General features: G+C 38.0%; 3 protein-coding genes across 5 annotated transcripts; 1 reads left to right on the top strand and 2 right to left on the bottom strand.

Annotated features, from left to right (window-relative positions):
• Positions 1–208: 208 nt before the first annotated feature.
• Positions 209–4,190, bottom strand: snrnp25 (small nuclear ribonucleoprotein 25). Of its 3 annotated transcripts, none has more exons than XM_044330954.1 (6): positions 4,084–4,190; positions 3,754–3,987; positions 1,093–1,183; positions 866–971; positions 692–766; positions 209–581 (listed from the first exon to the last, which is right to left on the bottom strand). In XM_044330954.1, the coding sequence occupies exons 2-6, from the start codon at positions 3,970–3,972 to the stop codon at positions 524–526; spliced, it is 549 nt and encodes a 182-aa protein (XP_044186889.1). In that variant the 5' UTR covers positions 3,973–3,987; positions 4,084–4,190; the 3' UTR covers positions 209–523. The 3 variants fall into 3 exon arrangements, with proteins under 3 accessions (XP_044186889.1, XP_044186891.1, XP_044186888.1); XM_044330956.1 differs by having other exon boundaries at positions 3,754–3,978; positions 4,084–4,189; XM_044330953.1 differs by having other exon boundaries at positions 3,754–4,183.
• A 132-nt stretch (positions 4,191–4,322) lies between these two features.
• Positions 4,323–6,956, top strand: polr3k (polymerase (RNA) III (DNA directed) polypeptide K). The gene is made up of 3 exons (XM_044330957.1): positions 4,323–4,831; positions 4,932–5,019; positions 6,587–6,956. Exons 1-3 carry the CDS (start codon positions 4,721–4,723, stop codon positions 6,712–6,714), a joined length of 327 nt encoding a protein of 108 aa, XP_044186892.1. The 5' UTR covers positions 4,323–4,720; the 3' UTR covers positions 6,715–6,956.
• A 2-nt stretch (positions 6,957–6,958) lies between these two features.
• Positions 6,959–14,231, bottom strand: LOC122966687 (cell death-inducing p53-target protein 1-like). The gene is made up of 6 exons (XM_044330952.1): positions 14,127–14,231; positions 13,106–13,163; positions 11,493–11,609; positions 10,329–10,481; positions 9,479–9,755; positions 6,959–9,026 (listed from the first exon to the last, which is right to left on the bottom strand). Exons 3-6 carry the CDS (start codon positions 11,566–11,568, stop codon positions 8,915–8,917), a joined length of 618 nt encoding a protein of 205 aa, XP_044186887.1. The 5' UTR covers positions 11,569–11,609; positions 13,106–13,163; positions 14,127–14,231; the 3' UTR covers positions 6,959–8,914.
• Positions 14,232–15,136: the final 905 nt, after the last annotated feature.

Raw genomic sequence — 15,136 nt, 5'->3', positions numbered from 1 at the left:
TAAAGAAAAAAGATATTTATTACCTAATTGGCTCAGCTGCTCCCAGTGTGTCCTGTATGACTGTCATTCGAACTCTGTCATCAAGGGCAAGTATTGTTCACCTCTATCAGGAAATATTCAAATCACCAGGGTGTGATGACTGCCCTCTCAGGAAAAATGACATAGACTGCTCTTGTTGAAATGCAAGTAAAACACAAACACATGAAAATACCGAAAAATATTTTAATTTTTGCGGGAAAACTGTACAAAACCACCACACACTGGGAGTAAACATCCAGTATTCCAGATGTACTATTTACAAATAGCCTCTTTTAGAAGCAGCACATTGATCAGTGAGAGGACTTGAACTGGAGCATCTTCATTATAAAAGCAAAACAAGAAAAAGTTATAATCTTTACATGAATACTGAAACATATAATCAACTGGGAACAAGTCACACTGTCATGAATATTTCCACATGGGAGAGGCAGGTGGCTGTTGTTCCTGTTGTTTTTCCTGACATGACAGTGTTTCCTGTGACATCTCACTTTTTCCTGAGTCTCTTCATGAACGTTACTTCATCTCTGTTCCTGATCCCGTAGCTGAAGATACAAAAAAAATACACAAAGAAATAGAGAGGAGAAAAAAAAGAGTCAAACCACGCTGACGAGAACATAACGCCTGTTAAAGGAAGTGTTTGTTATTCACTTACTCTTTAAGCCTCATCTTGTCATCTTCAAGCTTTTCCCCTTGAAATACTAAACTATAAGTTCTCCAAACATATCTCCTAAAAAGAAAAGGATGTAATAAGTGATATGTTTGGTCATTTTTAAAAAAAATTAAATCCTCATTTTGTTACATTTATGTGTGTGTGTGATGTGTTTACCAGCTGATGTGTTTCACTCCACCTTCACGTTGTTGTTTCAGCTCCATGAATCTGCGGATGGCCTTCTTAAGATCGAGGACCGTAGCGTTTTGCACCACGACTATGGCTTTTCAAATAACAGTTAATAGAAAATAAGAAGAACAATGAATAATTTATAATAACAATACAAATACAAGCAATACAGAGATTCTCCAGAATGTGAAAACAAAACATCTGTCAACACTTACGCATTATTTCACCATCTGCCTTTAAAACCCTCACGGTCATCGCCTGGCCGTACTCCAAAGCAATCTGAGAATTGACCTCCTCCAGAGTCACCTACAGATGAAGAGGATCAGGTTTCAGGAACATTTACAGGACTTCATCAATCTATCAGTTTTGATCGTGACAAAACCTCTCTCTCTCTCTTCAAAACACATCCCCCTAAACACTCTGAGATAAATAAAAAATGAAGCTCAGTCATGTGGTTGTAAATAAAACGAAGTATTAGATTGGATAAAACTACTTCTAATGAGTGATCTTCATAAATAACTTTTCACAAAAGAATTTGTTCCTACTTCTGGAGACTGAAAACAGCCTGTTTACTGGCTATTAAAAGATCCCTTCCTAACATGCCACCAATGGAAGAGATGGGGAATAAAATGCACAATCATTGCTAAGTGCAAAAATAGTTTATCTTAAATGAATGTATATTAATCAAATCATGTGGGTATCTACTAATGTTTCTGTCCTTTTAGTACAGAATTCCCTCTGTACTGTTTCAATGCATATACAGGCTCTTGACTATTGTTTTAAAACAGACTAACAATTACAAATCTATCATAGAAAGAGACATTTTCACAAGTGATGCTGGTTTAATAGTGCTCACTACCTCATGTATTGTATTATAGAAGATAAACTGTCATCCAAACATACAGAACTGATGTATATAATTATATGTATTGTATGTTTAAAACTGTGGAAAACAAGATGTGTAATGATAATACAACAGACTGTAGTCAACACTGCAACCAAACAGATACTTGCTGACCTGCGGAGGAGGAAAAGTCTGGATAAATCTCAGCGCCTCCTCTGGAACATACTGGACTCTATATGCACTCTATGGATGTTTTGCACTTTGGCACTGGTCACACTTTATGTACTTTATATGTAATTGTTATTTGTTTCTGAATTTCAATAAAGATCTTTTTTTAAAAAGGAAGAGTCTTGGTGATTCAGCTTTTCAACCTTATGAGCAACTTTCAATGCTTTTGCAAGCTGGATGCCCTTCCAGATCTGTACATAAACAAAGTCCCACCTCAGAGGTCTGCAGAGTTCACTTGGCTTTGTGGTTTGTTTTTGCTCTGACATGCACTGTGAACTGTGCAAACATGGTGTAAACAAGTGTGAGACTTTCCAGATCAGTACAACTGAAATTATTTATTGATTAGTCTACGAACGATCATTTTCATTAGCGATTAATCTGCTGATTATTGTATCAATTCAGTGTTTTGTCTATAAAATGCCAGAAAATTGTGAAAAATGCCTGTTATCATTTCTTAGAGGTCATGGTGAGGTCTTGTTTTGTCTGACCAACAGTTCAAAGTCCAAAGAGATTCAGTTTACTGTCATGTCTGACACAGAAAAGCCTCAAATTGTCACATTTGAGAAGCTAAAACCAGCAACTTTTTGCTTAAAAAACGACTTGAGCTGCAACAGAGTCGATTAATTGATTAGTCAATCGACAGATAATTAATTGCCAACTATTTTGATAATCAATTGATCATTTTTTAAAGAAAAAAAATACTAAACGTCTGTGGTTCCAGCTTAATAAAAGTGAATAATTTCTAGTTTAACAGAATACCTTTGGGTTGTGGACTGTTGGTCGGGACAAAACAAGAAATCTTAGTCTGCATCACTTTAGGAAACAGTGATCGACATTTTCACAATTTTGTGAAAGTTTTTAGTCTAAACAACAATAATGAATTAATGGTTAGTTTCAGGCCTAAAAATGACTAAATTATTATTTGATTATCAAAATAGTTGCTGATTAATTTTCTGTCAATCAATTAATTGATTAATCGACTGATAGTAGCAGCTCTAGATTGGTAGATTGTTGAAAAACAATCAACTATTTTAATAAACAATTCATTGTTTTCTGTCATTTTTCACTTGTGGCTTCTCAGTTTTTTATGTCATAATAACCTGAATATTTGGGAGTTTTAGAGTCTGACAAAGAAAGTGATTTTTTTTTTTTTTTTTTGACATTTTATAGATGAAACAATTAACCGATTTACTGGGAACTGGCAGATTAATAATGAAAATAATCATCAGTTGCAGCCCTACAGACCAGAAATAAATATGCTTTAATTCAAGGTTTAAAGGACAGTTTCACCATTTTTAAAGTCTGTCTTAAAAAACAGTCAGGTGCCCAAATGAACATTGAAACAGGTTTTTCTTCCTGTAATCATTCTTCCTATTCATACTGATCATTAGAAGATCCCTTCATGATACACTTACAATGTAAGTGATGGGGGACAAAATCCACAACCCCTGGAAAAATGTATTTAAAAGTTTATCTGAAGCTAATATGAAGCTGCAGTCTTCCAAATAAGTCAAATCAAGTAAATATCTTTCAACATTACAGTCTTTTTAGTGCCAAAGTCCTTCTTTTTGATACTATACTTCCACCCCAGCTCAACAGGGAAACACAAAAGAGGGAATTTGATACTAAAAATACTGTAAATATCCATTGCTGAAGCCTCACATAAGCTTCAGATATACTTTTTAGATGCATGAATTAAGGGACTCTTTTAATAGCCTGACTGTTGCTTTTAAGACAGACTTGTAAATATTGTGAACCTATCCTTTGAAGACATATAGTGTAGCCTATATGATGGACACAACACCTGAATTGGCAGATCACAGAGTAAAGGGTCTTGCACAAGGCGAGCAAGTCCCTCCTCGAAAATATCCAGAATCTCTGAGTGAGGAAGAGCCTCCTCATCCTCCTCCTCCTCCTCCCCCTCCTCTGCATCTGGAGCTGTCAGGTTCTCCCTCTCCACCTCTTCATCCTTCACAGTGTGTCCTCCTCCTGCTGTCTCCTGACTCTGCTCCTCCATCATCATCAGGCGCTAAAATCACTCAACACACAACAGCCGCGGTTTGTTCGCTATATCACGGAAGCCGATGAGGTCAAGCTAAGTAGTGAAGAGACTTTAACATTTAGTGAGACTCACGTTTAACAAACACACCTCAAACGATTTTTAACTATGAACTATTTTGCAGCAAGGAGCCATGAAGTAAACAAACAGCGTGCACAAAATCATATACCGGAAGCAAATTTTATTTTCCTAGGATGGCTAAGTCGTGACCCGCCCTACTCTGCCTCTGATTGGCTAATACTCGTTACCTTCGTTGACTTTGATTGGTTATATTTAGGCATAAGGAGTACGATTGGTTAGAATTAGGGTAAGAATATCAAGATACGCCAATCAAAGGCAGAGTAGGGCGGGTTATGACTTCGCCATCCTAGGAAAGAAAAATGCATACCGGAAAGCAACAGTCTAAATGGTTCCCCGTAGTGGAGGAACATTCAAACGCCGTTTTAATATTTGCTTGAACACTCAAACATTTGCTTTATTCAACATTATTCAACTGTATTACTATTTTGATGTGTGGACGTTGAATTAATATAAACAACTTCTTATATTTTGTTTCCCACCGAGCTGTAAAAAGGGTAGCACTCGCTTTCATCTTCCGCTGCCCCACACATGCGTTCAAGTGTTTACATCAGAGGATAGTAGAAATAGTGAGCAAACACAGTGTTTGTTCTTTCAGTTTTGTAGCTCTAAGTATAAATATTTCTCAGCTAACATGTTGCTTTTTTGTCCAACCTGCGGAAACGTTTTAATTGTGGAAGAAGGACAAAAGTGTATGAGATTCGCCTGCAACACCTGTCCGTATGTACATAACATCACGAGAAAGGTGAGTCACGTTATGCCACATTAAATATACGGTGCACATCAAAGTCTTATCATAAATCGGTTAGTGTAAATCTTTTTTTTCTTCTTTTTTTTTTTTACAGGTAAATAACAGGAAGTATCCCAAGTTAAAAGAAGTGGATGATGTTCTTGGTGGAGCTGCAGCTTGGGAAAACGTGGACTCTACTCCTGGTGAGTGACATTAAAGGACGGGTTCACAGTTTTTCCAAGTCTGAACATTGCAACAGGTTTTTCTTGCTGTAATCATTCCTGGTGTTCATATTAACAATTAGTAGATCCCCTCATAATGCACCTACGATGTGAGTGACGGGGACAAAAATCCACAGTCCTCCTCCTCTGCAAACATGTATTTAAAAGTTTATCTGAAGCTAATATGGAGCTTCAGCCGTCCAAATGAGTCAAATCAAGTAGATATCTTTCATAATTACTATCATTTAAGTGCCAAAGTTCCTCTTTTTGCTACTAGACTTCCACCACAGCTCTACAGGGAAACACTGTCCGAGGAAACACAAAGAGGGAATTTGATGCTAAAAAAAGACTAGATGTGGCAGATATCCACTTGATATGCACAAAATGACTGTTTGGACATCTGAACGGGATCTTTTAATAGTCAATATGAATAGGAGGAATGATGACAGTGAGGAAAACCTCTTTCAGTTTTCAAATGGGCACCTGACTGTTATTTTAGACTTTAAAAAATTGTGAACTTATCCTTTAAAACACTTCATTTCTATTTGCTGTGCTTCACATCATTGTTCAGACTGTACTGCACTGCTGCCCACTCACTTTAGTGCATATTTTTACACATCATATACAGAGTTTCTATTAGAGTATTCTATTACAGTTTCTATTATCACCAAAGTAATATATGGAAAACAGTGTGTGCAAAGCTGTAAACGGCTCTAATCAGACATTTGAGCAGCTCAGCCTTTTGCGACTTAATGTGTGTTTGATACAGTATTTGGATGATACAACCCATATGTTAATGAGGCTGGGTATTTATTAACTCTCTCAGATGAGACAGTGGGTGAGCGTTACCGTACTAACATCATTGTGAGCAAAAATAATGTGAATTTTAGGAGTTACTTACCTGTGTTCCTCTGCCCATTTTAAAGTTTTGATCATTACTAACAGCAGCTGCGTTGAGGGTGTAAGATCTTTTTTAAAGCCATCAATAAAACTCAAAGTTCAGTTAGATCTGTTGTCATGTTTTCATAATAAAGTTAGAATAACTACAAGTTTGAAAGGCAGTTGATCAAAACCTGCAGCACAAGATAAAAATTCTGATCAAATGTTTCTCATTGACACAAAGCTCTGAAGCCACAAGGGATGTGAATCATTCTGCGTGTGTTTGTTTCATTTTAAGGTCGTACTGGAACACATTCATGTGTCAAATTTGGTAATTTTCTTGCAAAACAGCTGCATCTAATCTTATCAAATTCCTTGAGTATTTGTTTTATTGGCAAAGTGAATAGGTTCTGTTTCTAATGCTAATGTTCTCACAAAGGCCTGCCATTTAAAAACTACTTTAAATTTTAAATAAGAGCTGCTTTCACGTACAGATTCACATTTGTTTTGTTATTCAAGATGATTGTTGTATTCATTTGGGGCTTTTGCAGCTGTATCATCGCCTCATACATAAATTTGTCATCTTTTTCCCACAATAAACCAAATATGACAACTCCAGTAGTCCTCGTGGTTCCAGACACTGACACTTTGCATCTGTATCCGTTTACAGAAACGTGTCCAAAGTGTGAGCATCCTCGGGCATATTTCATGCAGATTCAGACCAGATCAGCAGACGAACCGATGACGACTTTCTACAAATGCTGCAACGCCCAGTGTGGGCACAGATGGAGGGATTGACACAATCGCACTTTGAAATTTTTTATATATTTCATGCTTATGTCATTGATTACTCCCCTCCCTTCCTTCCTTCCTTTTCTCTCAATGTTGAACCTTTATTTATTGCCAACAGGCTCTTATAGTGATGGAAAACGCTCTGATGTTTTCTCCCTTTGTGCCGTTTGTATTCTGTGTTCAGGCACACCTTGTCTTTGAAGATATTTACATACAGTATTCACTTATTAAAAGAAATTCCAAAGAAATATCATGTTCTGATTTTTATTGATAAAATAGTACCTGTATACAACAGTCAAACAAATTTTGACTTACATAGTTATTACATATCACAGACATTTAGAGAGCAATGCAGACCAGAATTATCCACAACAATGGCATAGAGTACTTCGTATTAAAAGTTCACTGCAGTCCTTCAAACTCAAAATTGACTTTCTTGCACAGCTTAGCTAGCCTCAAGGAAAAAAAGAAAAGAAATCAAATGCACATAGAGTCAAGGAACTAGTCCGTGAGAATCATTAACTTTAGACATGTGGCTCATGCAGCCAAACTCTGCACTTTGTGAGCGAAGGTGAAAAAGCAGATAGGGCATGCTGTGTTGGAACGATGCTTTGTTAATATTAACTCGATGGAATCACTATGTAACTTTGCGAGATGTCTCATACAATCGTTTATTTGTAGCTTATTCCTAGCAGAGATTACTATATTTTTGTAATTAGTCAAAAAGACATCTGCGCTTATTATCTAACATGCATCTGAGCAATGCAGGTCATCTTAAAGGGCTGACGCCTTATTAGAGAGGTTACAGGCTAAAACCGCTATGTGATGATCCTGCCACCACAAGAACTCGTTTGCCGATGTACTTTTTTTCTATTTTAAACTAGCTACCTGTTTACTGTGGCACCGACAAATAAGCAGCCGACAGTTTGAATGAGAAGATAATCTAGTGTGAAGTGGTGTATCAGGCCGTGACACACGAGACCCCCATCACACCGGACGTACAGCCAGAGAGAAGACACGAGATTATCATGCAGGGTTATCTCCGCCAGTAACAGTAACACCCTCCGCATGTCAGCTCGGCTTTTGATTACACTATAATCTGAATAAGTGCATGTATGGTGGGATTCACTCAGTTAATGCCAAACCTAAGTTAAACCCAGTAAAAGCCAATATTACACACTGCTTTTACTCATGAGATGACATTGTAAGTCACCTTTTTTTTTTTTTTTTTTCCTCCTCAGCATCAAAATCTGTCAAAGAAACGAGTAGCTGAGGTTGCTGTTTTGCATCATGTTGCATCAGGTGTGAATTTCAACTTTAAAGTGCAAATGGTGGCTTAATTAAATAGGTACATCATGGACAGAGGGTACTGATGCGTAACAGCTCAACCATAAATCACCGAACATTTTGGGACGACTGACTGAAGCCCAGAAGATTAAAAAAAAAAAAAAAAAAATTAAGCGAGTAACATCAATCTTTTGTTTTCCCAAACCAGCAAATACATCAGTTTATCAAAGTGAAAATGGTTTGATTCCACCCAATAAAAAAAAAAAAAAAAAAAAAAAAGATTATGATAAAAATGAAAAACTAGGTCCGTTAGAACAAAATTATCAGACATGGACAAAAATGTTCACAGTTTTCAATATTAACTTGTTAAAATAGTGGATAAAATATTCAAAATAAATAGAAGGAAAAACACAAATGCTAACCCAGCGTGTTTAACTTCAATGCGCTTGCTTCTCAGCATGATTCACAGATGAATTCAAATAAAGTGACCGTTTTCACAGCTTTCCCTAACTGAGGCTATTTATCTATCCACTGTTTTTTTTTTCTTCCTTTTTGTTTTTTTCCATTTACATGCGTAACATTACAAGCTTTTTTATCCACTTTCATACAGGATCAGATGCACCTGTATGTCTGCTGCCTATATCCATCTCTGTGGATGTTTTAGTGCCCTAAGTCTTCTGTAGTTCAGTGAGATATCTGTACATTTCAAATGCATGTTTATACATGAAAGTATCACGCTGGAAGATATATACAGTAAATATTCGGTGAACTAATGAGAAAACTGCACTTACAAATTAAGAGGGCTACACAACACTTTTTGCAAAAATGGGGTGAAAAGCCTGTCACTACCAGCAGGAGGAGCTGTGATATTTTATGTTGTGTGCTTGAACATGTCTCTGTAGCATACAGCTGTCGGTGGTTAGCATATACGCTTGTATGTGTAAATGTAGCCCTTACAGTAAGGGCAGGTGTGTGTCACATCCTTGAGGTCATCAATCAGACAGGGAATCAAGCAGCAGCCGAGATCACACCTGAAATGAAAATTTGGAACAGACGATAAATGAGTTCTGCAAACACCTGCACATGGTTATATGCAGTCAACGTGGTGAAAACTAAATTCTGCTGCTGTGGAAGAAGCGAGTGTTCCACTGGAAGAAAAAAAATACTTGTGTCTGAATATGCAGATATCTGGAGTCAAGAATATGTCAGCAAGCATAACACCTGTGACAGCAGCAATGTAGTTACATTCTAGTTTGTGAATTTCCTGTGTGCCTGAGGACAGGCTTGTTTACCCTGCTTTGAATTTAGTGAGCTACAGGCTTCCTAAGAGACAGCTTTGTATGCAAAATACGCGAGGACTTAGTATGTGTCACCACATAAAAGAGCACTCGCTTTGCATATATACAGCTTGCTGATGTTCCTCTGCTATCAGAGCGTAGTGCCGCCTCTTTTCTGCCTGGCTTTTGACTTGTGATCCACTTACCCAACAAAGAAGCAGAAGAGGCAGAAGAGTGTGTTCATGAGGCCCACATCGTGGGAGATGCGGGTGATGATTGCCTGCTGACAGTGCGGACACACAGTCTGCACCGGTGTAGTCTGGAACATTTCGCCCTGCAGTACGGTCACAGTGGTGGCTGCTCCTGGAGGAGCCAGGACGGTCGCTGTGTGACCTCCCATGTGGACAAAGTGACTGGGACCTGGGCCCATCTGTCCTGGAATAGGGTGAGGGTAGTGACCGGGTGGTGGGGGGTAGGGGCCACCTGCACAGAAACAAATGATAATGACTTTAGGTATTTTATGTGTATTTTTATATGAATCAAAGCATAATATTTAGGATTTTTAGCAGGAATTTGATTAATAAGGTGATAGCCTCTCATAGTGGTGAGGTTAGACACAACAGGAATAAACTAAATCAATGTCTTGCACAAACTTAATGGTCCATTAAGTGATAGTGACATTGATTGAGTCACAAGTACTGCCAAACCTACTGAGACTCAACACCCAACATTGCAGTTCTATGCAGCGTCCAACAGTTGGAAGCCCTTTGTTTGGGTTTTATGCCTCCAACTAACTAAAGCAGAGGCCAAATTGAGGTAAACAAGTGGCAGATGAAGAAAGTTAACAAGCTGAAGACCCAGATGTTTTTCTGATGAGTTGTTGGACTGAGCCAGAGCCAAAAAATGAGTAAAAACCATTCATCAGGAGCCCAGAAACATGACTCCTAAAGAAAGCTAATAGGTAATTGTTTGCTAACACGTTAGCTATTGCAGATTTATGGGGTATGTGGAGGCCGTGTGTCAGTTTGTTAAATATTTGCAGACAGTCTGCAGCACCTTGTGGTGGTGGTGGCATTGGCATGGGCATGGGCCCCTCTCCAGGAACATGTGGGGGGAGAAAGCCTAAGTGTGGGGCCTCATAGGGTGGTGGACCATAGTCTGGAGGCAACGGCTGTCCCTGTTGAGGAGCAGTTCTTACAGGAGCTGTTTCTGAAAGGTAACGCAGACAGAAAAAAGAAAAACATTGGACTGAAGACAGCTATACACAGGTTTGAGTACAGTCAACACATGGAAATATACATATCAGTAGATAATACATAATTGCATCTATAACTCATGCATTCAAGGTCACTGCCTATTATTTTTATTTATTTATTTTTTTTTTTTTACATGTGGCGCTTTTAATTTATGCTTTTGAAGTTGTCAATATTTATTTGTGAAGTGGTTTAAATGCATTCAAGCTGCTTTATAATACCAACCAGTGTTACATTAATGACATCTGAGCAGTTTACTAAGACCAGTACTGTCCTGTGTCTCAAATTAACACCAGACCAAACTCTACATTATTCCCCTTCTTCATGAGATCTTCTCAGTTAGTGAATCAGAAGTACAAGTTTTAAAAATCTCCATGGTGATACTTAAACCACAAATATTTCTATTGGGTGCTGACAATTCCCAAAACGATTAAAGGACCAGTGTGTAGGATTTAGTAGCATCTAGCGGTGAGGTTGCAGATTGTAACCAAATGAATAGCCCTGCCCTTCCAAGTGTGTTGGAGAACCTACGGTGGCTGCAAAACTTGTGAAAAACATGAAAGGCCCTCTCTAGAGCCGGTGTTTGATTTGTCCATTCTGGGCTACTGTGGAAACATAGCGGTGCAACATGGCGGGCTCTGTGGAAGAGGACCCACTCCCTATGTAGATATAAAGGGCTCATTCTAAGGTAACGAAAACACAAGGATTCTTAGTTTTAGGTGATTATACACTAATTAAGACATACTTTCTGACAATAGATCCTCCTAAATCCTACACACTGGTCCTTAAAGCAAAATTGACAAATTGCAAGAAAGGAGAAAATGATGAATTATGTTCCAAGGCTGTAGTCACCTTTTGTTTCACTAACATTATACATATTTATTTTTTTTAAACAGTAGTTCTAAACAGGCCTCTATTATTTTTATTGTTATCCACCACCAGAATCCCCGTTGTTTAGTTTATTTACCGGGTTGTCCATTCTTCTCTTCAATGAGTGGGGCACTAGGACCTCCGGGGTACGGAGGAGGAGGATCACTGGACATACTGGCCGGATGTCTGGACAGCTCTCCTTTGGACCTTCACTCTGTGAGAACAAACAGCATGCACAGTTTAAATCCCCTGGCTCATTACTCTCTCACACAGACGTCTCCCAAGTCATAAAATGTTCCAACAACAGTCAGGGAGGCCGATGAGGTAGTTGGTGTAACGGCTGATTGACCGTCTGCACACATACAAGTTTCAGAAGCGAGTAAAATGCAGAAGAGATTTTAGTTACTTAGTGATGGGAAACAGTGATTTATAGTGTTGTTTTTTTGTCGCCCTGGTTTACCCCGGAGTACTGCCGGTTACCATAACAACAGAGATTTTCAAAACCAAAGTTGTAAAAGGCTTTACAAATCAGAAGACAAAAAACAAACAATGAGATCCATAAATATGTTCAATCTAAGGATGACGTGAGCTCTACTAAGATCGACAAAATCAACAGTTATTAGTGAAATCTTACATAGTTTAGTATCGTGACATAAGTGAGTACCCTGATGATCATCAGCACAACAAAAGGTATTCACAAAAGAATCATGTTAACGATGTTCCTACTCTAGAGGTCTGAACGAGAAGAAGACAAAAATAACACACGACCACACAAGTGAGAGCTCCCCTGTCCTGTGTCAGGGCTTAAGTTTCAGCAGGAAGCACGGCTTTCTCTCTGTCTAAATAATGCATGCTGTTGCTGAATGCTATGTTCAACAAATGTCTTAGGAAATAAGTGAATAAAAACACTGGAATTTTAGATTTTTCCTTAGGATTTTATAGTCATGTCTGCACTGTTGTTTGCCATGATCTCATGAATGTAGAGAACTGCAGGGAACTCTGAAAACAGCAAAACAGCACTGTGAAACCACATGTTGTTTGTGACTGAAAGCATTTGTTGTTCTTTTTTTCTAACGGCAGACTCTTTCAGTTCCTGTTTCATCTGTCAAAGCAGGTGGGGATAAAGATGATTTACTGAACACTTTAAAATGTCAGAGAGGTGTGAAAGTGTAGGGTGTGTTACTTGTGTATGAAACTAACCATGCTGTGTATGTGTGTATTACACTGGGTCTATGTCAGAGAGGTGTTGCAGCCTGACTGTGGTTAGTCTTGCAATATCAGACAAACAGAAATTTCCGCCTAACCATCTACTGAGGATTTCTTAATGTAAGGTACTTGCTTGAACGGCAGTGAGTACAGCCGCTAACAAACCTATGCCCCTTACATTTTGTCAAGGGCATGCCTTACCCGAAATGATGCTCTTTGGTTCTGCAATGCAGGGTTTTTAATTGTTTCCATCCAGTTTTAACAACAAAAGCTGGGATTGTCCTCAGTCTCTAGTTGAGTGAAGCTAGACTGACACAGACTAGACTCATTGACTTGTGAGTCCAGTCTGTGGTGATTTTTTGAGACTATGTGCAGTATACTGTGGATATAGTGTTCACCAACACAACAAAATACATTTTATGATATGATGGCCGTCAAACAATCTTATGTGCAACTGGTATAATCACTCACAAAGACCTGGTGAAGGAGAAATTAAATGATTACCTGGTGCTACTCGGACAAGAAATATTCCACTTGAGGAGTCTGGCAAATGTACCAAAGCCTGTAATATGAAAAAAAGGTTATTAAAATTATTTAAATAAGGTACATCTGCTATGATGGGCTAAATAGAATAATTTAAAATGACTATGGATGGAGATGACTACATGGATTCTTGGATTTCTGACAATCTGGTGGATTTTCTTCTGTAATTTCCAAGAAAAACAATTAAAATGTAGCTTTAGTGGCTGTGATGGAGCTACACTGTCCCCCGAGCTCATGTAGCTAAATAACACCCAGCGATACGACACCAATGTGAAAACACTTGAAACTTAAGTGAACCATCATCGCAGTAACACGTCTTGATCCCGCTGGTTTGTTATAAAATAATCCAACCTCATCAAAGTTTACTGGGAGCCATTTCTCCTAACGTTATATGAACGCTAACGCTTCTCGGCTAACCAACAAGCTACCTAGCTGATGGTTTTTTTTTAATCCTTTCCCAGATAATCCAGCTCAAAGCCACTTGCACAACTAACCATGAATAACTTGTTTACGTAATCTAGTCTAGCGAAAACCAGTGCTGATGTAAACTTAAACCGGGACGTTTATTTATCACAAAAGTTTATTATTATTAACGTTAATTGAGGAGGTAACGTACGCTAGCGGCGGAGGCTAAAGCTGCGAGTGATGTTAACGTTATTGATGTTATGGACTATTTGTCTTAAATAGCTCTTTTCACAGAGTAAAAACGACTGACTGACAGCGAGTGTTTGCTAGTTTGCACTCAGCTGGTTAGGTAACTTGGAAGAAGAGGATGTGTTTGTGTAGCTAAAGCGAAGCCAAGCGTGTCTGCTAGCCGTGATTGTTAGCTAGTTGCCGTCGCCATTCCGGGCACAAAAACAACACGGTGACGATTATTCCCGTAACAGTCACGTTCACAGACTAAACATTTTTGACAGTATAACAAGTTGATTCTGCTCGTGGGTGTTATGATGCAGTGTCAGTTTGCTGGATGCCAAATTACCTGGATTTTGGAGGAGACGCAGCCTGCCCGCGGTGTAACTGAAGCTGTTTGACGTAAGGAACTCCGACCCTCTTCCGCCTTACGTCATTATTATGATCGGTGACAAGTGATGCGTATTATTACTTAGCTTCTCCCGTATAAATTTGTTATCCCCAACAAATTGAAAAAAGTATACTACAAAGTTGTGCATATTATATGTATTTTTTCTAGCTTAGTACAATATATTTTTGAACATAGGTGTTGTTGATACTGATATATGTGATGATGATGTAATTTATGATGTATGTTTTGATAGGGTGAATTAATGTGGGACACTGCCCAATGTGGAACATCTAAGCTCGATTGCATCTCTTCTCTTTTTATACCAAATGCTAATGATTAGGACTGCTGTCAAATTAAACCTGGGACATCATGTAATTGAAATCACATGACTCCACACATGTGATGCCCATATGCAACCTTCCAACAGGAAGTACTTGCTGTGAAGTCCAGTCAAAGGTCAGTCACAAAGGATTTAATGTTTAGGATATACGTTTGTGATAAATGAAGCAACATTGCCAATTGTTATCAGTGTTTATGAAATATCAAAATATGCTATAATATGGTGAAAACGTACTTATTTTAGGCAGGTTGTAATTTATATTATTACTAATATTAATACATAAAACATGATATAATACATTACTATGCTATCTGTAACAGAATTATTATTACTGAAATGGTTTTTTATTTATAACTTTTCTATCACATATCAAGAATTTGCTACTGTTTTTAAAGGTATTCCAGATGTTCTGTCCCAATTAATGAATAGCCATATTGGGTATAAAGATATCAAGAACTTAAACCACAAACCATTAATTGGAGGTCCAGATATCACAGATTCTAAATGCAATAATAAACATATTCAAATTACTTATACAAATAAAGATCACTCCAAGAGGAAAAGTGTTTTGGAATCATTTAATTGACTTTGTTAGAACACAGTATTAAGTCTCGCTAAGTACTGCAAT

Source organism: Thunnus albacares, chromosome 17 (genome assembly GCF_914725855.1).
Source record: "Thunnus albacares chromosome 17, fThuAlb1.1, whole genome shotgun sequence".
Taxonomy (NCBI): domain Eukaryota; kingdom Metazoa; phylum Chordata; class Actinopteri; order Scombriformes; family Scombridae; genus Thunnus; species Thunnus albacares.
Note: the sequence above shows the minus strand (reverse complement) of the source record. Positions and strands in the feature narration are given on the sequence as shown.

Excerpts from the sequence above, each read along its gene's own strand:
- snrnp25 (XM_044330954.1), bottom strand. The coding sequence starts at position 3,972 with ATGATGATGGAGGAGCAGAGTCAGGAGACAGCAGGAGGAGGACACACT. Across the intron at positions 1,184-3,753 it reads TCTGTGATCTGCCAATTCAG|GTGACTCTGGAGGAGGTCAA; the intron begins GTGTTGTGTCCA and ends CTTCATCTGTAG. Across the intron at positions 972-1,092 it reads GGCAGATGGTGAAATAATGC|CCATAGTCGTGGTGCAAAAC; the intron begins GTAAGTGTTGAC and ends TTATTTGAAAAG.
- polr3k (XM_044330957.1), top strand. The coding sequence starts at position 4,721 with ATGTTGCTTTTTTGTCCAACCTGCGGAAACGTTTTAATTGTGGAAGAA. Across the intron at positions 4,832-4,931 it reads TACATAACATCACGAGAAAG|GTAAATAACAGGAAGTATCC; the intron begins GTGAGTCACGTT and ends TTTTTTTTACAG. Across the intron at positions 5,020-6,586 it reads AAACGTGGACTCTACTCCTG|AAACGTGTCCAAAGTGTGAG; the intron begins GTGAGTGACATT and ends ATCCGTTTACAG.
- LOC122966687 (XM_044330952.1), bottom strand. The coding sequence starts at position 11,568 with ATGTCCAGTGATCCTCCTCCTCCGTACCCCGGAGGTCCTAGTGCCCCA. Across the intron at positions 10,482-11,492 it reads AGAGAAGAATGGACAACCCG|AAACAGCTCCTGTAAGAACT; the intron begins GTAAATAAACTA and ends GTTACCTTTCAG. Across the intron at positions 9,027-9,478 it reads CTCTTCTGCTTCTTTGTTGG|GTGTGATCTCGGCTGCTGCT; the intron begins GTAAGTGGATCA and ends TTTTCATTTCAG.